The sequence below is a fragment of the Dendropsophus ebraccatus genome, chromosome 3 (genome assembly GCF_027789765.1).
Source record: "Dendropsophus ebraccatus isolate aDenEbr1 chromosome 3, aDenEbr1.pat, whole genome shotgun sequence".
Taxonomy (NCBI): domain Eukaryota; kingdom Metazoa; phylum Chordata; class Amphibia; order Anura; family Hylidae; genus Dendropsophus; species Dendropsophus ebraccatus.
The window spans coordinates 109,655,777-109,679,439 of record NC_091456.1 but is presented as its reverse complement, the minus strand read 5'-3'; the positions used below and the strand labels follow the sequence as shown (position 1 = coordinate 109,679,439).

At 46.8% G+C, this 23,663-nt stretch overlaps 1 protein-coding gene across 2 annotated transcripts; it reads left to right on the top strand.

The window, feature by feature from the left end:
- The first annotated feature begins 2,381 nt into the window (after positions 1-2,381).
- Positions 2,382-23,539, top strand: UBA52 (ubiquitin A-52 residue ribosomal protein fusion product 1). Of its 2 annotated transcripts, none has more exons than XM_069962481.1 (5): positions 2,382-2,386; positions 20,197-20,308; positions 20,596-20,682; positions 21,527-21,629; positions 23,380-23,539. In XM_069962481.1, the coding sequence occupies exons 2-5, from the start codon at positions 20,206-20,208 to the stop codon at positions 23,471-23,473; spliced, it is 387 nt and encodes a 128-aa protein (XP_069818582.1). In that variant the 5' UTR covers positions 2,382-2,386; positions 20,197-20,205; the 3' UTR covers positions 23,474-23,539. The 2 variants fall into 2 exon arrangements, with proteins under 2 accessions (XP_069818582.1, XP_069818580.1); XM_069962479.1 differs by lacking the exon at positions 2,382-2,386 and adding an exon at positions 18,306-18,397.
- The last annotated feature ends 124 nt before the right edge of the window (positions 23,540-23,663 follow it).

The window sequence follows — 23,663 nt, the reverse complement described above, 5'->3', positions numbered from 1 at the left end:
CTGGTTGTCTTTAGAGGGTTAAGATTCGGGGCGAGTGCCCCAAATAGGAAGGTCACTGCCCCGAATCTTTTGCATACTGGCCGCCTATGAACTGGACAGGTGGTTGTACGCACAGCATGTACAGACCCTGCTAGGAGTGTATGCACTGTCATTCTCCTCAGCTAAGCTGCAGAGAACAGGACCCAGGTAGTAGCTTCTTCTGCCCTCAGTCTAAGTAGTGGCTGCTTGCTGCCACCTATGTGTGTTTATGTGATGAGGGGGGGGGGCTCCCCCCTGTCCAGTGACTGTGCCACCTGCCATTACTCCTCATCACTGTGGTGAGGACACAGCCTGCGGTAAGTATCTAAGCCGTCTCCTCCTCCTTGCACAGGCCCTGTAATCTGTCTCTTTGCCAGAAGTGCCTGTGCTCTGTGGGGGCTGCTCTCCTGGACCCTCCCTCCTCCATTACACTGTAAACTTCACAGCCTGCTACAGTCACTATCTGTAATACAGGAAGCAGGGCTGGCATTTACTCCTCTCCAAGTACAGGGGGCGCTGTCATTGCCTGGAAGCAGAGGGCTTTGTGTGCAGCTTATTCCTTGGTAAGACCACCTTGTCCCACTGCAAGATTCTGCTCTGAAGGCAGCTGTAATCACTTTTACTTTTGTGTTTTCAGAGGCAGTCAGGATGGTAGCAGAGGGCCTAATGGAGGGGCTCACAGCTTCAGCACAGGTAAAAGAAGTGGTACAGGAGAAGAGGAGAGCCATGTATATTCATTTCCTGTACTGAGCATCCCTCCTATGCTGTGCTGGGCCTTTCTAGTCTGGCCTTCTCCCCTCTTATACTGTGGCCTCCTCCTCTCCTATTGCGTGGCCTCCCTTCCCTGTCCTCTTCCTGGTAATGGGCTGCTGTGTGTATGCAGAGCATCTCTTTACATGTGGATATGTATGATGATTGTTATACTGGGCCCTCCTACTCTGGCATTCTCCCCCCTGCGTGTACACTACAGATCCCGCACCGAAAAAGCCTCTGCGGATTCCGTCGCCCACCCCCATTCATACATCTCTGTCTATGCCATAGACTCTTCCTGTGCCGTGTCCTCCTCCTCTCCTACACCGTGGCCTCCTCCTCTCCTGTACTGTAGCCTCCCCCCCGTCCTCTTCCTGGTATGAGGGCTGTGTGTGTATGCAGAGCGTCTGATTGTGTATGTATGATGCTGTATATATTGCATTGAGAGAAAAAATCTGAGAGAAAGAGAAGCACACCATGTGCAGGTGTTGGTAAAGTGCCCCCAACATTATTATAAAAAAAAAAAAAATGACCGAAATGTCTGATACCACTGACATCTCCATGATTTGTTGTGGTTTTTCTGCAGCAGACTTTTTTTTTATGTTCTCTGAAAAAAAAAAAAGTGTCAAAGAGTCATTAGGGTGCACTTACATGTGCTGTAATATATGTCTGTATGTGATACTGCCCATGCACAAGTGGATGATTATTTGCTGTGGATTTGTTGTACATTTTACCAATTGCAATGTAAGAAGTTAATACGTATCCAAATCAACATGTAAGATCTGCAGATTTTGGGGTGGTTTTACGTGGCGTAAAATCACAGCATGTGAATCCAGTCTTAAAGTGACTCTATACCCACAATCTGACCCCCCAAACCACTTGTACCTTTGGATAGCTGCTTTTAATCCAAGATCTGTCCTGGGGTCCGTTGGGCAGGTGAGGCAGTTATTGTCCTAAAAAACAACTTTTAAACTTGCAGCCCCGTGCCCTACGGGCGTGACTTAGAATATCTGATCTGTGCCCTAACTTTCCACCACTTTCCATGCTGAACATTGCACAGGTGCCTTAAAGGGGTTATCCAGCACTACAAAAACATGGCCACTTTCCCCCTACTGTTGTCTCCAGTTCAGGTGCGGTTTGCAATTAAAGAGAACCAATCATGGACGAAAGTTAAAAAATTTTTTTTTCCCTAATTAGATGTAAATCATCATTTTATTAACATTTGTAAATATAATTCATTATTTTTATTGTCACGTTTTTTAATTATTCACTTTTTATTTTCCTGTCTCGAGCCGGCTCTTTTCAAAAGAGCCGGCGCGAGACAGGAAACTCCCGTCATGCAGAGCGGCAGGAAAGGTTCCCATGATCCTTTGCCCGCCGCTCCGTTAATACACAGTGATCTCGCGCTATACAGCGCAAGATCGCTGTGTATTTTCTAGTCCCTTTCCTCTAATCTATTTATGAAGATACAGACTGCCTCTGCAGTCTGTATCTTTATACTTTACCTATCCTCTTCTTCGGTGCAGCAAGGCCGGCGCCGCCATCTTGATTACGTCACTTGCGTTCCAGCGGTGGAACGCAAGGCCCGTAATCAAGATGGCGGCGCCCGGCCGTGCGGCACTGAAGCAGAGGATAGGTAAAGTATAAAGATACAGACTGCAAATACAGTCTGTATCTTCATGAAGTCTATCTATGAAGATACAGACTGCCTTTGCAGTCTGTATCTTTATACTTTACCCGATTCTCTGTTCCCTGGCTGTTCCGGCGGCGGCGCCATCTTGATGACGTCACGCTGGAACGCACCGCTGGAACGCAAGTGACGTCATCAAGATGGCGGCGCCCACCGGAACAGCCAGGGAACAGAGGATCAGGTAAAGTATAAAGATACAGACTGCAAATGCAGTCTGTATCTTCATGAATAGAGTTAGGGAGAGATATACTTTCATAATAGGGACAGTTACATTTAGGTGATTGGTCCTCTTTAAGCTCCATTTACTTCAATGGAACTGAGTTTCAAAATCCCACCCAAACTGGAGACAACAGTAGTGGGAAAGTGGCCATGTTTTTGTAGCGCTGGATAACTCCTTTAAAGGGACGCGGCCACGTCATCAGCTGCTCAGCCGCGATTGGCTGAGCACAGTTATGCTCAGCCAATCGCGGCTGAGCTTCGGATGACGCTGCAGAGGGCGGCCGGCACTCGGGAAGATCCGCCAAGCTCCCGAAGAAGACGTCACTGCTGACGATCGGAGACCGTGGTCGGCACGCGACAGGTAATGTATAGCGCACCACACTTCCGGGTACACGGGTGGGGGTGGTGGGACACGGGGAAGGGGGCCATTCACAGACATAACATACATTACAAAGTTGTATAACTTTGTAATGTGTGTTATTCTGTGAATAATTTTTTTTCGCCGGACAACCCCTTTAACGATCCAGCCCATGTGCTGTGGTAACACAGGTGGGGAATAGGAGGCAATCTGCCTGGAGCATTCCTAATGATGTGGAGGGTGGGGAGGAGGGACAGAGAGGTTGTGCCAGCCTAATGCATACACAATTTAAAGTGTAACTGTCATTTCAGGGTCATTTTTCTGAAAACATTAAATATCAAAAGTACAAGCGATTTTAAGAAACTCTGTAATAGGTTTTATAAACCAAAAGGTTCCTTCTGTACTGAAAAAGCAATCTCCCAGCCTCCCCCCTGACTTCAGAAGAAGCAGGATTTCTGTGTCCATTATGTGGCTATGGAGAGGGGAGGGGCTGTTAGGAGTGACTAAGCACAGAGCAGTCCTGCAAAGCACAACACCCTGCAATCTTCTCTCAGTTAGTTCATAGATAAGCACTGACCTTTCTGACACCTGAATTTAGCGTTTTAATTGCCCAGAGCGTCTACAAACAGCTGACCTTCATGTCACCTCTCCCTGCTCCCTCATCTCCCTCGGCCCCTCCCCCCTCCATAAGGATAGAATGGAGAGAACAGAGCCCGTCTTCACTGGCTTCTCTGTAATGAAGACGTGTTTGCCTGATAATGCACAGATAAGAAGTCAGGGGGGGAAGCTGGGAGATTGCTTCTTGAGTACAGAAGGAGGCTTTTTTGGATGATGAAACCTATTACAGAGTTTCTTAAAATCCATTATACTACTGATTTCTGCAATAAAAAAAAATATGACAGTTACGCTTTAAGCCCCCGGCCATTGGGCAGCGGGCTGCAAGTTTAAAAGTTGTTTTTTAGAACATGAACTGCATCACCTGCCGAACGGACCCCAGGACAGATCTTGGATTAAACCAAGCTATCTGAAGGTACAAGCGGTTTGGGGTTGTCAGATTGTGAGTACAAAATCGCTTTAATGAGAAGTCCGACCAACTATGAAATCTACAGACAGACAGGGGTGGGTACGAAAATAACTAATAGGTTAACTCACCTGTCCCTGTACTGCCACCACCAGGGTCCTGCAACTCTGCTAGCTGCAATGGCTCGCTCAGCCAATCATTGACTGGGGCAGGACACTGATTGGTTGAGTGGTCAATTGCTCAGCCACATCGTGACGTTGCTACTACAGGAGTCGGGTACATGATGTAAGCGGTTTCCTGTAGAAGATGCTGTCCAGCGTTGGCAAATGGGACCCCTGTGGCGTTACAGAGGCATGGGGGATGGGTGAGTTAACTTGTTCGTTATTTTTACACTCACCTTCAGTGGGACCAAGTTGGTGGGACTTCTTTCAAGTGGCTCTGTAATTGGTTCTTGCTAGCGTAACAGAGATGCCTTTTTGTGTCTATTATGGTGGCAAATCCTGGCTGGACCGTGGGTCAGATTAGCAAAAGAGGGCTTGTACCCTGGATGTTTTAGAATCCTAGTAACACCCCTGCTGCATCCTGCTTCTGGGCCAAAACAAAAGTGTTTTTTAGCACCTTAACCCCTTAAGGACCGGACCTAAAATGTCCTTAAGGACCGAGGCAAATTTTATGAATATGACCTGTGTCACTTTATTTATTAATAACTTCGGGATGCTTTTACCTATCCGGCTGATTCTGAGATTGTTTTCTCATGACATATTGTTCATTACGTTTCTGGTAAAATGGAGTCGATACGTATAACGAATCTTTATGAAAAAATCCAAAATAACGTGAAAAATTGTGAAAAAATGCATTTTTCCAACCTTGAAACTTTTCTGCTTATACAGAAAATGGTTATGCCACATAAATTATATATTAAATAGCATTAGCAACATGTCTACTTTATGTTGGCAGCATTTATTAACCCCTTAGCGACCCATGACGTATCTGATACGTCATGGTGCCGCTCGGGGTGTTCAGAGCGGGGTCCCGCCGGGACCCCGCTCTGAACGGCGCTGATCCCAGCTGACATGTGCAGCCGGGCAGTGCCTCTATTAGCCAGCGCGGGTCCCGTTGCCGCGCCGGCTAATTAAGCCTCTAAGTGCAGCTGTCAAACCTTACAGCTGCACTTAGAGGCTTCAGACCTCACGTCCCTGGTGTCTAGTGGGACGGATCTCCCCCCCGCGATGCGATCGCGGGGGGGAGATCCGTTCTGCCCGTGCCGGGCCTCAGCGTCGGAATGACGCTGATCCCGGCTCGGCAATAGATTGCTATGGCCTGCAGCAGGCCATAGTAATCTATGACCGATCTAATCGATCTTTGCTGTGTATATACACAGCATTGATCTCTATGAGAGATTAGTGCTGTCTATATACAAGTCCCCCAGGGGGGCTTCTAGTTACAGTAAAAAAAAAAGTAAAAAAGTGTTTTTATTAATAAAAAATCCCCTCCCCTAATAAAAGTCCAAATCACCCCCCTTTTCCCATTTTATAAATATAAATTAATAAATAAATAAATTAATAAACATATTTAGTATCGCCGCGCACGTAATCGCCCGAACTATTAATTAATCACATTCCTGATCTCGCACGGTAAACGGCGTCAGCGCAGAAAAATTCCAAAGTGCAAAATTGCGCATTTTTGGTCATATCAAATCCAGAAAAAATGTAATAAAAAACGATCAAAAAGTCGTATATGCGCAATCAAGGTACCGATAGAAAGAACACATCATGGCGCAAAAACTAACACCTCACACAGCCCCATAGACCAAAGGATAAAAGCGCTATAAGCCTGGGAATGGAGCGATTTTAAGGAACGTATATTTGTTAACAATGGTTTGAATTTTTTACAGGCCATCCGATACAATATAAGTTATACATGTTATATATCATAGTAATCGTAACGACTTGAGGAACATGCATAACAAGTCTGTTTTACCATAGGACGGACGGCGTAAATGCAAAACTCCCCGAAATCAAAACAAATTCGTTTTTTTTTTTCAATTTGACAGCGCAAATGATTTTTTTCCGGTTTCGCAGCATATGTTATGGAAAAATAATGCCTGTCATTGCAAAGTACAATTGGTTTTGCCAAAAATAAGCGCTCATATACGTCTCTAGGTGAAAAAATGCAAGCGCTATGGACTTTTAAACTTAAAATGGAAAAAGCAAAAGCGCAAAAACGAAAATAGGCTTTGACCTTAAGGGGTTAAACTATATTTCATTTTTTTTAGACAATAGGAAGCTTAAAACATTAGCAGCAATTTTCCAAATTTTCTGTAAAATTTCTAAATCAGATATTTTTAGGGACCTGTTCAGGTTCAAAGTGTATTTGAGGGGCCTGTATGTTAGAAAGCCCCACAAAGCACCCCATTTCAGAAACGGCACCCCCCAAACTCTGCAAAAGCACATCCAGAAAGTTTTGAAAATTTTTATTTTCTGTGCAGAGATTTTATTGTAATCCAATATCTTTCATAATTATAAACCTATTAGCAGAGAAATGCCCCCCCAATATTGATTGACCCGTTTCTACAGTTTATAGAAATACCCCATATGTGACCCTATTGCGCTATTTGACGCAACCACAAGCCTCAGATATAAGGGAGCGCCTAGTGAATTTCAACGCCTCCGTTATATTTGGTCATTTTTGACCGTACTACTTCAGGTTGGCAGAGGCTCTGGGGTGCCAAAACCTAAAAAACACCCCTAAAGGGACACCATTTAGAAAACTGCACCCCTCAAGGAATGTAACAAGGGGTGCGGTGAGCATTTGGACCCCACAGGTGCTTCACAGATTTTCTGAACAATGTGGTGTAAAAAAGGAAAAATTCTATTTTTTACACTAAAATGTTGTTCTAGCATTCATTTTTCATTTTTACAAGGGGATAAAAGAAAAAAAAAAACACCAAACATGTAGCGCAGTTTCTCCCGAGTACGGAAATACCCCACATGTGGACATAAAGTGCCAAGCGGGCGCAGGACGAGCCTCCAAAGGGAAGGAGCGCCAATTGGCCTTTGCAAGCTGGATTTTACTGAAATGGATTTTAGGGGCCACGTCGCATTCACAGAGCCCTTGTGCTGCCAAGACACTGGAAACTCCCCACAAGTGACCCCATTCTGGAAACTACACCCCTCAAGGAATCTAACAAGGGGTTCAGTGAGCATATGGACCCCACTGGTGACGGGCACAAATGTGGAACAATGTGGAGTGAAAGGGAAAAATTTCATTTTTTCACTTTCACGGCACAAATGTGGCCGTCATCAAGGGGTCCAGATCCTCACTGCACCCCTTGTTAGGTTCCTTGAGGGGTGTAGTTTCCAGAATGGGGTCACTTGTGGGGGGTTTCCAATGTTTTGGCAGCATGAGGGCTCTGTAAATGCGACATGGCGTTCATCATCCATTCTAGCCAAATCCAACCTCCAAAATCCAAATGGCGCTCCTTCCCTTCGGAGGCTTGCCCTGCATCCACGTGGTGCTTTATGTCCACATGTGGGGTATTTACGGACACGGGGGAAATTGCTCTACACATTTTATGTGTTTTTTTCTCTTTTTACCCCTTGTGAAAATGAAAAATTTAAGGCTAAACCAACATTATAGTGTAAAAAATGTAATATTTCATTTTCACGCCACATTGTTCCACATTTGTGCCCGTCACCAGTGGGGTCCATATGCTCACTACACCCCTTGTTACATTCTTTAAGGGGTGTAGTCAGGGCCGGCCTTAGGGTAGATGGCGCCCTGTGCGAAACTTTCTTTTGGCGCCCCCCCGCCCCTGTTGATACCCCCTAATGGTGACATAGACTAAATCTCACAGCCTCCCATCCCTCCAGACAACCCCTCACAACAAAACCACAAACGGGACAGAAGGCTGTAGTATTTAGATACAATATACTAAATCCTACTACAACAAGCTCCACCCCTAAACCCCAGCCCCCCCAAACCCCCCGACCCCCGATAGAAGTACCATCTATGTATGTATCTACCAATCATCTACCCCCCCCCCCCCATTATATATGTGACCTTTTAATCACTTTTTGAATTTTTCTCTGAGATGTGACTTCACTAAAAAACAGCAAATTTGGACTTGGCCTATTTGGCAATTACACAGTTTACCGTGGGGGCAGTAGTTATGCACTGTTTAGCTGTTGGGTATGCTGGGGGTAGTAGTTATGCACTGTTTAGCTGTTGGGTATGCTGGGGGTAGTAGTTATGCACTGTTTAGCTGTTGGGTATGCTGGGGGTAGTAGTTATGCACTGTTTAGCTGTTGGGTATGCTGGGGGTAGTAGTTATGCACTGTTTAGCTGTTGGGTATGCTGGGGGTAGTAGTTATGCACTGTTTAGCTGTTGGGGTATGCTGGGGGTAGTAGTTATGCACTGTTTAGCTGTTGGGGTATGCTGGGGGTAGTAGTTATGCACTGTTTAGCTGTTGGGGTATGCTGGGGGTAGTAGTTATGCACTGTTTAGCTGTTGGGTATGCTGGGGGTAGTAGTTATGCACTGTTTAGCTGTTGGGGTATGCTGGGGGCAGTAGTTATGTACTGTTTAGCTGTATGGTATGCTGGGGGCAGTAGTTATGCACTGTTTAGCTGTTGGGGTATGCTGGGGGCAGTAGTTATGTACTGTGTAGCTGTTGGGGTATGCTGGGGGCAGTAGTTATGTACTGTGTAGCTGTTGTGGTATGCTGGGGGCAGTAGTTATGTACTGTTTAGCTGTTGGGTATGCTGGGGGCAGTAGTTATGTACTGTTTAGCTGTTGGGATATGCTGGGGGCAGTAGTTATGCACTGTTTAGCTGTTGGGGTATGCTGGGGGCAGTAGTTATGTACTGTTTAGCTGTTGGGGTATGCTGGGGGTAGTAGTTATGCTTTGTTTAGCTGTTGGGTATGCTGGGGGCAGTAGTTATGCACTGTTTAGCTGTTGGGTATGCTGGGGGCAGTAGTTATGTACTGTGTAGCTGTTGGGGTATGCTGGGGGCAGTAGTTATGTACTGTGTAGCTGTTGTGGTATGCTGGGGGCAGTAGTTATGTACTGTTTAGCTGTTGGGTATGCTGGGGGCAGTAGTTATGTACTGTTTAGCTGTTGGGATATGCTGGGGGCAGTAGTTATGCACTGTTTAGCTGTTGGGGTATGCTGGGGGCAGTAGTTATGTACTGTTTAGCTGTTGGGGTATGCTGGGGGTAGTAGTTATGCTTTGTTTAGCTGTTGGGTATGCTGGGGGCAGTAGTTATGCACTGTTTAGCTGTTGGGTATGCTGGGGGCAGTAGTTATGTACTGTTTAGCTGTTGGGTATGCTGGGGGCAGTAGTTATGCACTGTTTATCTGTTAGGGTATGCTGGGGGCAGTAGTTATGCACTGTTTAGCTGTTGGGTATGCTGGGGGCAGTAGTTATGCAGTGTTTAGCTGTTGGGGTATGCTGGGGGCAGTAGTTATGCACTGTTTAGCTGTTGGGGTATGCTGGGGGCAGTAGTTGTGCACTGTTTAGCTGTTGGGGTATGCTGGGGGCAGTAGTTATGTACTGTTTAGCTGTTGGGGTATGCTGGGGGTAGTAGTTATGCACTGTTTAGCTGTTGGGTATGCTGGGGGTAGTAGTTATGCACTGTTTAGCTGTTGGGGTATGCTGGGGGCAGTAGTTATGCACTGTTTAGCTGTTGGGGTATGCTGGGGGCAGTAGTTATGCACTGTTTAGCTGTTGGGGTATGCTGGGGGCAGTAGTTGTGCACTGTTTAGCTGTTGGGGTATGCTGGGGGCAGTAGTTATGTACTGTTTCAGCTGATATATAGATAGATAGAGATAGAAAGATAAAAGGGAAAGAGGTAGAGAGACAGAGGAGAGAAAAGCATCAGACCTACAGCAGGGGGACAGGATCCTGGAGGCTGCAGCATTGCTGAGGAGGGAGGACGCACATGGCCGGGCAGAGGTCACAGGTCAGCACACTGATGGGACCTGAGCACACTGCAGGCTGCAATGTGGCAAGAAAAAAGTCAGCATCCCACCAGTGGTGTGTATCGGGGGCAGGGCTTGTCGGTGGGGGCGGAGCTTACCGGGATCAACCCGGAACATTACTTTGCCAGGTTCCTAGCCCGTCTATTGTCTGGAGCGCCCAAACCAACTACTATGTAAGGAGGGCAGGCGGCCAGCTAGAGGGGCGCTCTGGCAGACAGACAGAACGTCTGTCTGCCAGACCAGTTAAGTGTGCAGCTGACTGTCTGCCAGAGCGCCCCCCCCCAACTGGCCAGGAGTGATGCGCCCTGTGCAACCGCACAGCTCGCACACCCCAAAGGCCGGCCCTGGGTGTAGTTTCCATAATGGGGTCACTTGTGGGGGGGTTCAACTGTCTTGGCAACACAGGGGCCTTTTAAATGCAACATGGCCCCTCGAAATCCATTCCAGCCAAATCCAGCCTCAAAAAGCCAAATGGCGCTCCTTCCCTTTGGAGGCTTACCCTGCACCCGCATGGCGCTTTATGTCCACATGTCGGGTATTTCCATGCTCAGGGGAAATTGCTCTACACATTTAGTGTTTTTTTTATCTTTTAACCCCTTGTGAAAATGAAAAAATCAAGACAAGATCAATGATTTAGTGTAAAAATTTAACATTTTTTACACTAAATGTTGGTCTAGCCTTGATTTTTTCCTTTTCCACAAGGGGTTAAAAAAGAAAGTGAACACAAAACGTGTAGGGTAATTTCCCCTGAGTACGAAAATACCCCATATGTGGATATAATGTGCCATATGGGCACAGGGCAAGCCACCAAAGAGACAGAGCGCCATTTAGAGGCTGGAATGGAGGATGGAGGCCATGTCGCAATTACAAAGCTCCTGTGCTGCCAGGACAGTAGAAACCCCCCACAAGTGACCCCTTTCTGGAAACTACACCCCATAAGGAATCCAACAAGGGGTACAGTGAGCATATGGACCCCACTGGTGACGGGCACATAAGTGGAACATGTGCCATGAAAATAAAAAATAAAATTTTTTCATTTTCACGGCCCAACTGTGGCCGTCACCAGGGGGCCATATCCCCACTGCCCCCCTCGTTAGATTCCTTATGGGACGTAGTTTCCAGAATGGGGTCACTTGTAGGGGGTTTCTACTGTCCTGGCCGCACAGAGGCTTTGTAATTGCATCATGGCATCCTCTAATGGGAATGGCGGCCATACCTATTTAGCTGGGGAAAAGGGCCAATTCTAATTTATTTGGGGGTATTAGGCCAATTATTAGTTTATAAGGTTGAAAATGACAGGTGTCCATCAAATTCAACCTGTGTTGATCCAGAGGAAGGCAAAAAAAAAACCCTCGTAAGGCAGACGACAGTAGCCTCATCACAGGGGAAAAATTCCTTCCCGACTCCATAATGGCGATCAGAATAATCCCTGGATCAACGTGACCCCTGGAATAGGAATAAGGGACAGAATTTAGAAAATGTAGAACCCCAATGACGTGTGGTGCGCCTTGAAGCGATCCAGTATGCAGAGGCCGGGGCGATCAGGACAGGTGTCACACTGGAAAATGGTGTCCTTCCTGATCCCCCTGTTACACCACACTCTGCACTTCTTCTGGGGTCTCCTGTTTTCCAGTGTGGGGGACGTCACCTGGAAAATGTTTTCCTGGTGCGATACGGGGTCCCTCATATCCAGAAGCGCTGGGTCCGCTCCATGGCTGCTCAATATTAGGGCTTTATTACTGCTTCTGATATTTTCGGATCGTGCCGCAGCGAGGGACCGGAAGAGGGGGTGCTGGTATAAAAGTTATCCCCGTACAGGTGGTAACCTTTATCCAGCAGTGGGAAGATCAGTTCCCGAACGATCTCCCCACTAACTCGGAGGATGGGGGGGGGCATCTGGGGGCTGGATTTGGGTGTCCCTTCCTTCATACACTCTAAGGGTACGTGCACACTGCGGAATGGCGAAGGATAACCCTTTGTGCATTCTGCAGCTGGCACCCGCCGGCGGACTGATGGAGGCGCGTGTCTCCTCTCGTGTCACACTCCATTATATGCATGGGCGGATTCTGCCCTCTGTCCAATGTGTTCATTCTTTGGACGGACGACGGAATCCCCCCGTGCATAGAATGGAGTCTATGACACGGGTGGAGACGCACGCCTCCATCAGTCCGCCGGTGGGTGCCAGCTGCGGAATGCACAAAGGGTTATCCTTCGCCATTCCGCAGTGTGCACGTACCCTGGATCTGTAAGTGTACCCTGAGGTACTCTCACAGAGTGTGTAGAATTTCACGCCATACCGTCATTTCTTATTGGGACGGTACTGGCGGGAAAGACGTGTCTGGGGGGCAGCGTACGCTACGCTACCCCCAGACACGTCACTGGATGATGAGGATGAATGGAGGAAAGAAGGATCTCCCCATTCATCCTCACTGGCTGTTTCAGTGTCGGAGGCAATAATAGCGTATGCGTCCGATGCCGAAAACACCCTGGGGGCCATCTTTATACAGGGATTAGTATATGGGCTATGTAAATGTGTAGTGGTGTAGTGTTAAACTTTATTCCATTTAGTGTGGTGTAGTGTAGCGTTTTTTACGTGTTTTTTTGACAGTAAGAAAAAATATCCCTACGCCAAGAAAGGAGCTGCTGATAAATGCCGCACTTATGTGCGGCACTTATCAGCAGCCAGTGGCGGTAGGATATAGGGGGGAAAAACGCCCCTACGCCAAAAAGGAGAAAAAAGAAAAAAAAAAAAATGGAAAAAAAATATCTTTTTAACCCAAAGCAACTGATCAGTGAATGATATTCACTGATCAGCCGCTAGGGGGCGGTAGAGCGACGCTGCCGGAGATTGCCGAGACCCGCCGAACCCGAGCGTTTCCGAAGATTTCCGACGCTGGACGACCGAACCCGGAAGTGAAGCGAAGAAGACGCGAGGACGGCGCGGACCGCAGATCGTCGCTCCGGACGCCCAGATCAGGTGAGTATGGTACACCTGCACCACACACACCTGTTCTGCACCCCTCAGCTACCTAGCTGAGGGGTGCAGAACGCGACAAAACTGTTTTTTTACAGTTTGATCGCCATGATGGGCCGGCCAGTACTGGCCGGCCTATCACTGCGATCGTGGGGGTGGCATCGGCGCCATCTTTGGTGGGGAAACTAATGGCGATTGGTGCTGTCTCGGACAGTACCAATCGCCATTGCTTTCCGGGTCACCGATGACCCGGAAAGCTGTTTTCAGCTGCTATATGCTGATCTGTATAGATCAGCATATAGCAGCGATCGTCGGCACGGGAGGGGTTAATCACCCCCCGTGCCGACGAGCAGAGATGGCCTGCTATACATTATAGCAGGCCATCTTTCCCGACTGTTGTGTGTGAACACACAGCGATCGGGGAAACATCTGGCGTAAGTATACGCCCGTTTGCGTTAAAGCCCACCCTGCGGGGGCGTATACTTACGCCCGATGTCGTTAAGGGGTTAATGGCAAATATTTGTTGTTATTTTAAAACAACGGCTGTTATATTGAAATAATGGCAGTTATTTACCGTTATATGGCGGCCATCCACTCAATTTCAACATTGTGTGAACAGAGCCTTTCTGTGTTTTTAATCCACTCCTGGTTTTGGTTGCAATATGAGGATCACAATACTGACTGAAATATACGTAGTGTGAACCCAGTTTAAAGTGTATTTGAGGGGACTGTATGTTTTAAAGCCCCACACCCCATTTCAGAAACTGCACCCCCCAAACTCTGCAAAAGCACATCCAGAAAGTTTTTTAACCCTTTAGGAGAGTCACAGAAATAAAAGCTAAGTGTATAAGAAATTAGAAAATTTTAATTTTCTGTGCAGAGATTTTATTGTAATCCAATATCTTTCATAATTATAAACCTATTACCAGAGAAATGCACCCCAATATTGATTGTCCCGTTTCTGCAGTTTATAGAAATACCCCATATGTGGCCCTATTGCATTGTTTGATGGAACCACAAGCCTCAGATACAAAGGAGCGCCTAGTGAATTTCAACGCCTTTGTTATAATTGGTCATTTTTTACTGTACCACTTGGCAGAGGCTCTGGAGTACCAAAACCTAAAAAACACCCCTAAAGGGACACCATTTAGAAAACCTCCCCCCTCTCAAGGAATGTAACAAGGGGTGCAATGAACATTTGGACCCCACAGGTACTTCACAGATTTTCAGAACCATGTGGCGTGAAAAAAGAAAAAATTATTTTTTTACACTAAAACATTGTTCTAGCCTTTAATTTTTCATTTTCACAAAGGGATAAAAGGAATAACAACCCCAAAAACGTGTAGCGCAGTTTCTCCCGAGTACGGAAATACCCCACATGTGGACATAAAGTGCCAAGCGGGCGCAGGACGAGCCTCCAAAGGGAAGGAGCGCCAATTGGCTTCTGGAAGCTGGATTTCAAGGGCCATGTCGCATTTACAGAGCCCTCATGCTGCCAAAACACTGGAAAACCCCCACAAGTGACCTCATTCTAAAAACTACATCTCTCAAGGAATCTAACAAGGGGTGCAGTGAGCATATGGACCCCACTGGTGACGGGCACAAATGTGGAACAATGTGACGTAAAAGTAAAAAATTTTATTTTTTCACTTTCACGGCACAAATGTGCCCGTCATCAAGGGGTCCATATCCTCACAGCACCCATTGTTAGGTTCCTTGAGGGGTTTAGTTTCCAGAATGGGGTCACTTGTGGGGGTTTTAACTGTCTTGGCAGCACGAGGGCTCTGTAAATGCAACATATGGCGTTCATTATCCATTCTGGCCAAATCCAGACTCCAAAATCAAAATGGCGCTCCTTCCCTTCGGAGGCATGCCCTGCACCCACATGGCGCTTTATGTCCACATGTGGGGTATTTACAGACTTAAGGGAAATTGCTCTACACATTTTGTGCGGTTTTTTTTATCTTTTAACCCCTTGTGAAAATGAAAAAAATCAAGGCAAGGTCAGTTTTTTGCGGCCGGAATTCAGTGAATTCACGGCCGGTCTCATACGTAATGGCCGGTCTCATACGTAGTGTGAACATAGCCTAAGGGTACGTGCACACTGCGGAATGGAGAAGGATAATCCTTTGTGCATTCCGCAGCTGGCACCCGCCGTGTTCATTCTTTGGACAGACAACGGAATCCGCCCGTGCATAACATGGAGTCTATGACACAGGTGGAGACACGCGCCCGCATCAGTCCGCCGGCGGGTGCCAGCTGCGGAATGCACAAAGGGTTATCCTTCTCCATTCCGCAGTGTGCGCGTACCCTAAATCTGTAAGTGTACCCTGAGGTACTCTCACAGAGTTTGTAGAATTTCACGCCTTACCGTCATCTCTTATTGGGACGGTACTGGCGGAAAAGACGTGCATACACTACGCTACCCCCAGACACGTCACTGGATGATGAGGATGATGATGATGAGGATGAATGGAGGTAAAAAGGATCATCCTCACTGGCTATTTTGATGTCGGAGGCAATAATAACGTATGCGTCAGACGCCGAAAACACCCTGGAGGCCATCTTTATATGGGGATTGGTATATGGGGTATGTAAATGTGTAGTGGTGTAGTGTAAAACTTTATTTTATGTAATGTAGTGTTTTTTTTACATGTTTTTTTTTTATATTAAAGGGGTTGGCCACTTTATAGTAAAATTGTTCAGTGTACAGTATTAGTAAGTGTACTCACTGTATACACTGACAGCAGCTCCCTGTGTACCTCATAGAGCTAATATCAGACTCCCCTCCTCCAGGCTGGGCTGCCCTGCTCTGTGGTGTTTTGGTCCATAAGATAGCTGACATAAAGGAGCATGTGACCAGGCCCCGCCCCCAGTGTCCTCCACTGAGCCTGTATATGTCTATGGAGGACACAGGGGACAGGGCATGGTCACATGCTCCTCCATGTCGGCCATTTTATGGACTGAAACAAAACAGAGCAGGGCACCACAGCCTGGTGAAGGGGAATCTGATATTAGCACACAGGGAGCTGCTGTCAGTATATACAGTGAGTACACTTACTAATACTTTGTACTGACCTATTTTACTAAAAAGTGGCCAACCCCTTTAAGTATAAAAGAAAAAAACCTACGCCAAAAAAGGTGTTGCTGATAAATGCCGCACTTATGTGCGGTACTTTTCAGCAGACCGTGGCGGTAGGATATAGAAAAAAAACACCCTACGCCAAAAAGGAGGAGTCGCTGGTTAGCAGCGCACTTATGTGTGATGCTGATCAGCACTCAGCGGCGGTAGGGTGCAGAAAATGAAAGAAAAAAGATTGGGGGAAAAAAAACATTTTCTACATGCTGAACATCCCTATAGCTACTGATAAGTGTATAATATACACTTATAAGCCGCTAGGGGGCAGTAGATGCAAATTCCGGAAAAAGACAAAGTTAGACGACGAGGGACCCGAAAAAAGCCGAAGCCGGACCAGAAATAGCCAAAAATGACGACGCGAGAAGAGGACGCCGCGGACGGGAAGATGCCGATCGGGACCCCGGATCAGGTGAGTATGGCCCAAATACCTGCTCTGGACAAAGTGTAAAATACCTGCTCTAGACCCCTCAGCTAGGTAGCGTGCCGACAAGCTAGGATGGCCTGCTATACATTATTGCAGGCCATCTTCCCTAATCGCTGTGTGTGTACACACAGTGATCGGGGAAACCGCGGGCGTACATTTACGTCCGTTTGCGTTAAGGCACGGGCTGCCAGGGCGTAAATGTACGTCCGCGGTCGTTAAGGGGTTAAAGGAGAAGTCCGGGGTTGCACATTTTTTTTTCAAAAGAGCCATAACATCACGCACCTTCTCCCCGACTCCGGCGCAGTGGTCCTCTGTCCCCCCTCCAGTTCCTGGTCCCCCAGGCGGGGGACAGTGGAACCCTGCACTGAAGCCGGGAAGGTAGGTGCATGTTGTTATGTTCAGACACCTCCCCCCTCCCCCAGATTTAAAAAAAAAAAAAAATGTCTGACCCTGGACTTCTCCTTTGAAGATCCACACACAGCTTTGCAGGGTATGGAATGAAAAGCTGTTTACTGCAATGTATGCTATCTGGCTACAGAGAGGGGCCTAACTGCTAACTGCTTCTATTTTGAGGCACAGAAGGGTCTTATCTACTATATAAGGGCAGTTTCCCAATTATTTGAGGCCATAGATGAAACCTAAGCACTACATGGGGGCACAGTGTGGGCACGATTACTGTGTTGCAATACAGATGGGGAGTTTGTATAGGATGAGGATGTTGCCCAGATGTCTCAAATGTTTGTATGTTTCAGTATCAGGTACAGACTAAAGGTCTTTTTAGACCTGAAGATTTGTTGAACGTGGGGGACGCAAACAAGCCCCAGTGATCGAGATTGGTGGCTTCTCTGCTGTGCCTGTACACGGCACGACAAATCGAGCAGATGGGCTGCACGAATGATCCTTGTATCGTTTGTGCAGCCCTGGAAACTGACAGTACAGATATACATATATACATGCCGTCAGTTTCCAGATGACCTGCAGTGTCTACTTGCCATCTACACAGCTTGTTATCCAGTTCTCCAGTCCTCTGGTCGCCGTTTCCTCTGGCTGCTGCATCTTCATGTCCCGTCATCTATTCTGGAGGAGGCAGGGCCTGAAGATGCACATGGCAGCCGGAGGGCTGGAGAGACAGATCACAGGCAGCACAGATGGGGTTTTCCACTGAAAACTACGTGACTTGCAGCCCTATTCATTCTCTAAGGAGCCGCCAGAGAGAGAAGAGTACAGCACTCGGCTCTTTTCGGCAGCTCCATAAAGAATGAATAGACCCTCGGTTGTATTCAAAACAAAGTAGTCGGGGGCCTGAGCTGATAGATATGAATGGAATGAATGGCTGTCCTAACTCTCTATGGGGCGGCTGAATATTTGTGAGCGCTCAGAGATGCTCCGTGGCTTCACAGAGAATAAGTGGTGTGGTAGCTGCCTGGCAGTGATCGGCCCTCACTGGTTTACATAGGGGAGAACCTAATGGTTTCATCTGGTGATTACAAGGAAAGGATCCAGCTTATAATGGACATTGTAGTTTTGCTATATGGCGATTACAGCATGTTGAGTGATTTATGGGCTCATCAGTGAGACACCTGCAGTATTGCTAGGTGGGGTATATCACGACACAAGACTGTGTTACAATAACGAGATGAGACGATTACTGATCTGCTGAACACACGTTCATGTAGAATAGTGCATCCTAGCGCCCACAACAAATATGGCGGCCTCGGCGGGATGACACGTGACGTCGCCCAGCCCCGCCCACAGACACCAGTCAAAACGTCACTTCCATTTCCTCTCGCTCCTTTTCTTCTTAGTCGGGCCGCCGTGCGGGTGGGTATGTGAGAGTGCGGTGGCCGTGCTCCGGGCCGGCCTTCTGTCGGGCTCTCTGTCTGTGGCACAGGCGTAGGGAGGTGGCGGTCACTAGGCAGGGACCGATGGCGCTCCAGGGCGGCCTGAGTGCTGGGTAGTAGAGCGGCGGCTGGAGCTCCACATGGCCCGGCCTGGTCCGGAGTGAGCACTGCCCTGGGGCTGCAGGCGGCGCCGCTAGTTAGTGAGTGAAGGCAGCGGTGTACCCAGGAGCCCCGCTCCCCGTATATTACGCATCTACACCTGCGTATCGTATCCGTCCTCGGCCTGTCCGCTCCCCGGCGTGTGGTGTCCGGTGAGGCGCGTGTCCCGGGAGTCACCACATGCCTGGCTGCACGGGGCACCGAGTAAGGGTGCGTTCACACAGACAGATTTAAGATAGATTTTTGAAGCCAAAGCCAGGAATGGATTTGAAAAGAGAAGAAATCTCAATCTGTCTAAAACATGTTCCCTGTTTAGTCTGTTCCTGGCTTTGGCTTAAAAATTCTGTCAGATAAATCTGTGTAAACGCACCATAAGGGTCTCCACTAATGGCAGCTGTGACTGGAGAGTGCGGACATGTATGCTTGTGCTGGGGCCGCCCATCTCTCACTGAGAGACCAGCACAGGATTTAGGTACACAACCGTGCAGTACATAGGTGGTGATGCTGGGATACCAGGGCTGAGCCTAGTGGCAGCTGATCTGCCCCAGTGCTGGGGGTTTCATTGTCCACTCATTTAGAGAATAAAGTAGTAAAACTTTATTGGGCCGGGTTCACACACCATTTAACAGATCCATTTTTAAATGGTTACTTTTAATGTACACACAACGTCAACCATGTCTATCTGTACGCAAAAAAAACTTTTGATAATTCTTAATTTTTTTTTATAATGGTAGTCAGTAGGAAACATGGATGCACAAAAATGCATTAGCTTTTTATTAATGGACTGTGGAAATAACACGCCTTACACTTTGTGGGTTTCCTTGTGTGAAATCGGTATCAGAAATGCTAAGTGCAAGTATACTGGCATATTATTTGATTCATTGTGGTATCCTGCCCTATAGTACTGTGTTACTGATGTGATCATGGCCATACCCTGCTGCTATTGGGCATTTTCAATTTAGTATATTTAAAGGTGTTATCCAGCGCTACAAAAACATGGCCACTTTGCCCCCTACTGTTGTCTCAAGTTCAGGTGCAGTTTGCAATTAAGCTCCATTTACTTCAATGGAACTGCGTTTCAAAACCCCACCCAAACTGGAGACAACAAACAGTAGGGGGAAAGTGGCCATGTTTTTGTAGTGCTGGATAATCCCTTTAATAGACGGTAAGGGATGGTGAATAGCCATATCTATGCTATGTAGTGGCTGTTATACACATCACCATGAGCCATATACCTCTCCCTGTACACACTACAGAATCAGTATGTAGAACTTCAACAGGATCCTGCCACCCATCCCATAGGCTCCATTCTATGCTCACACAGATTCTGCTGTCCGCCCAAAGAATTGACGTGTCAATTCTTTGGATGGATGGTGGAATCTGCCTGAGCATATAATGAAGTCTATGGGATGGGCAGAACTTCAAGGGGGGGTGGGATCTATTTGAAGTTCTATGTGTGGATTCTGTAGTGTTAAGAGATTTACACTGTTACAGTATCTGAAGTGCCAAAGGGATGTGTTTAAAAGCAGGTAACTGAATGGAGGGTAGTGAACCTAGAGTCCATAACTAGCAATTTAGGTAAATAGAAGGTAAATCTATTTTTTTTTTTCCTCCTCACAGGACGTCAAGATGCAGATCTTTGTTAAAACCCTTACTGGGAAAACAATCACACTCGAGGTTGAGCCCAGTGATACGATTGAAAATGTCAAGGCTAAGATTCAGGATAAGGAAGGTAAGAGACATGTCACTTTCCTATTTATTGCCCCTAGATGTTCCCACTACTTCTGCCTTTAGGCCTCACGCCTTTCTGCTCAAAGAATTTACATGTTAATTCGTTGAGCGGAGAGGCGCACGAGACCTCCCATTGAAAGAGAAAGCAGGTGGTATTTGGTGCGGAGTCCAGGGGCAGGGATTCCAAGCGGAATCTCCGCGCTGATTTCTTAGTGTGAATGGGCCCTTAGTCTTCTGCTTCCCCATCCCTCCTGATACAATTTTTTTTGTTTCTTTGACTTTTTTCAGGAATCCCACCTGATCAACAGCGTTTAATCTTTGCTGGCAAGCAGCTTGAAGATGGACGTACCCTATCGGACTACAACATCCAGAAAGGTAAGCAAATTAAAGGGGTTTTCTGAGTTATTTTAACATCTCAAACTTGTCTTGCCATACTTGTTCGTATTAGCAGTCTACGAAATTCACCTCCCTGCAGTGGAGATAAAGGGGCAGAGCTCATGCTCCTGTGCACCTGTCCCATTCGTTCTAGCTATTGGCGAGGTTCTCAGCAGCCGCACCCCCACGGATACATATTTCTGACACTTTCCTATATCTCAGAAGTTTTTAAAAACTCTAGTTACACTTTGTGCCATTGGCATCTATAGGCAGGCAATTCTGTGTCTTGTGTCTTCTAGATTATTTGCTTGGTTCAGTGTTGTCACAGAACAAGCCGGCCTCTAAGCCCTGCTGTGGCGCTGGTCAGTGACCCTCACTGCTTCTTCTGGCAGCTGTGTGTGCTGGACAGGAAAGATTAAATTCCTGTCCCGCACACTGAGCACAGCTTGGAGGTGCCAGGAGTCCCTTGTGTACCAGTGCCGCAGTGGGGGGCTGTTGTATGTATGAGACATATACACTGAAGGGGGAGTAGGTGAATAAACCGGAGTGTGTGTGTGTGTGTGGTCTTTTTGGTCCACATGAGTGTAAAGCGTTAGAATATATAAACACACCCCGGAGCAGGATGACACTGTAACATTACTGTTTTGGTAGAGGCCAACCGAGTTGGTGATGTCACTGCACCAAGTAAATCTAGATAACGAGAGAGACACAATTGGCTATAGAAGCCAATGGCACATATATTGCAAGACAATTTTATTAGAGATATATTATAACACAAAAAACCTGTACTGTTTATAACCTACTACATTAACTAGTATTACTGTTTCTTTGCATGTTGTCTTAGAGTCAACCTTACACTTGGTGCTTCGTCTCCGTGGTGGTATCATTGAACCTTCCCTCCGCCAGCTTGCCCAGAAGTACAATTGTGACAAGATGATTTGCCGCAAGTAAGACAGCTGTCACCTGTTTTTGTTTTGTAATATGATTTTTAATGTAGTGATATGGGGTGGGGCAGTCTCAAGTTTAAAGGCCGTTCAGATGAATAGGGTTGCAATTGCATGAGCATCTCTTCTATTTGGAGAACACACTTACTGTTCAGGTGAAATAATTGGGGCCTGCTGCTCTCCAACAGTGTAGTTCTGCATCTTCTTTGTAGGATGACCGATACCTGTGAAGGAAAGTGAAAAAACCTGGACCTAGCCGAAAGTATCATAAATCAGACTAGCGATAAAGTGGTTCTTATTAGTATACAATACCTAAGATTTATAACTAGGCACAGAAGACAAATCCATATGTTCTTTATCCCTCATGAAGCAATCTCTCAAAGCTCAGGGGTTAATCCATGATGTGAGACTGTTGGGATAATGGTAACCTTTGCTTATGGCCTATACTGTTCCTCCAGAGCCCATTTTCCCAAAGGGGTTCTTTATACAATGCACCTTATTCACACTGAGCAAATTCGGTGGAATTCCGCAGCGGAGCTCTCAGCCCCGGAAAGCCGCCTGCCTCAGTGTCCCAACAGTGTCAATTGGAGGGCTCTCCCCTCTCCAGTCAAAGAATTGAAATGTCAAATCTTTGAGCGGAGAGCCGAGGCAGGCGGCAGACACTGAGGCAGGCGGCAGACACTGAGGCAGGCGGCAGACACTGAGGCAGGCGGCAGACACTGAGGCAGGCGGCATTTCGCGTTGGAGAGTTATGCTGACGAATTTGCACAGTGTGAACATACCCTAAAGGTAGAGGAAAACTCCTCACATCCAAGAGCTGTACCTCAGCTAATGGTGTTTACACAGAGATTTATCTGATTGTTTTGAAACAAAAGCTAGGAATGGAATTGAAAGGAGGGGGAATCTGTCTTTCCTTTATAACCTGTCCAATTGCCTAATTAAGTTAACTACCTTCACACAGTGTTTGGGCTACATGAGGGAAGGGCAATTCTAGTTTCACCCAAGCATATTAGAAGTGTTTTTCACCTATATTCTGGCTAAATGTCTTTGCTCAAATGAGGCACTATTATGCCCATGTGAAACCAGCCAAGAACCAGTTTCACACGAGTGTTATGTATACATTTAGCATATAGCACTGGATAACCCCTTTAAAGGGTAGTGCGGTGCTCGACATTTATTCACTAAATTAAACACATTACAAAGTTAAATAACACACATTACAAAGTTGTATAAGCGAATGGTCCCCCAACCCCGGAAGTGTGGTGCATTATCCTCACCGCATTACTGTTGACCCCAGCCGCCATCTTGGGACAATAATGTAATTTTCAGGTGGCCGGCTGGACCGCTCCAGCCCTCCCTCATGCCAGCCCACCTCTGGCGTGTCATCAGCTGCTCAACCGCAATTGGCTGAGCATAACTATGCTTATCCAATTGCGGCTGAGCAGCTAATGACACGCCAGAGGGACAGCTGGAGCGGTCCGGCTGGCCTCCTGAAGATTACATCACATCGTTGTCTCAAGATAGCGGCCAGGGTAGAAAGTAATGCGGTGAGTATAATGCACCACACTTCCGGGGGTGGGGGGAACATGGGGAAGGGGGCCATTCACTTAAATAACACACTTTACAAAGTTGTATAACTTTGTAATGTGTTATTTAGTGAATAAATGTCAAGCACCGCACTACCCCTTTAAGATCTGGCTTGTGAGCAGTCATTGGTGACATTTTGTTTTAAACTATTGCTATTCTGTTTCAGGTGCTATGCCCGTCTTCATCCACGTGCAGTGAACTGCCGCAAGAAAAAGTGTGGCCACACCAACAACCTCCGCCCCAAGAAGAAGCTCAAATAAGCTCTATTCTTCCCCAGCTAATTGTTTTGACTTTTGTTGAGAAATAAAAATCTTTTGTTTCCAATATTTAGTTGTATGACTTGCTTAAAATATTACATATATTGACAAAGTTAGAAATATTTGTACGTTTTCCTACTGTGAAACACGTATAGATCACTTGAAATCAGCAAGAACAAGGAATCAGATGTTG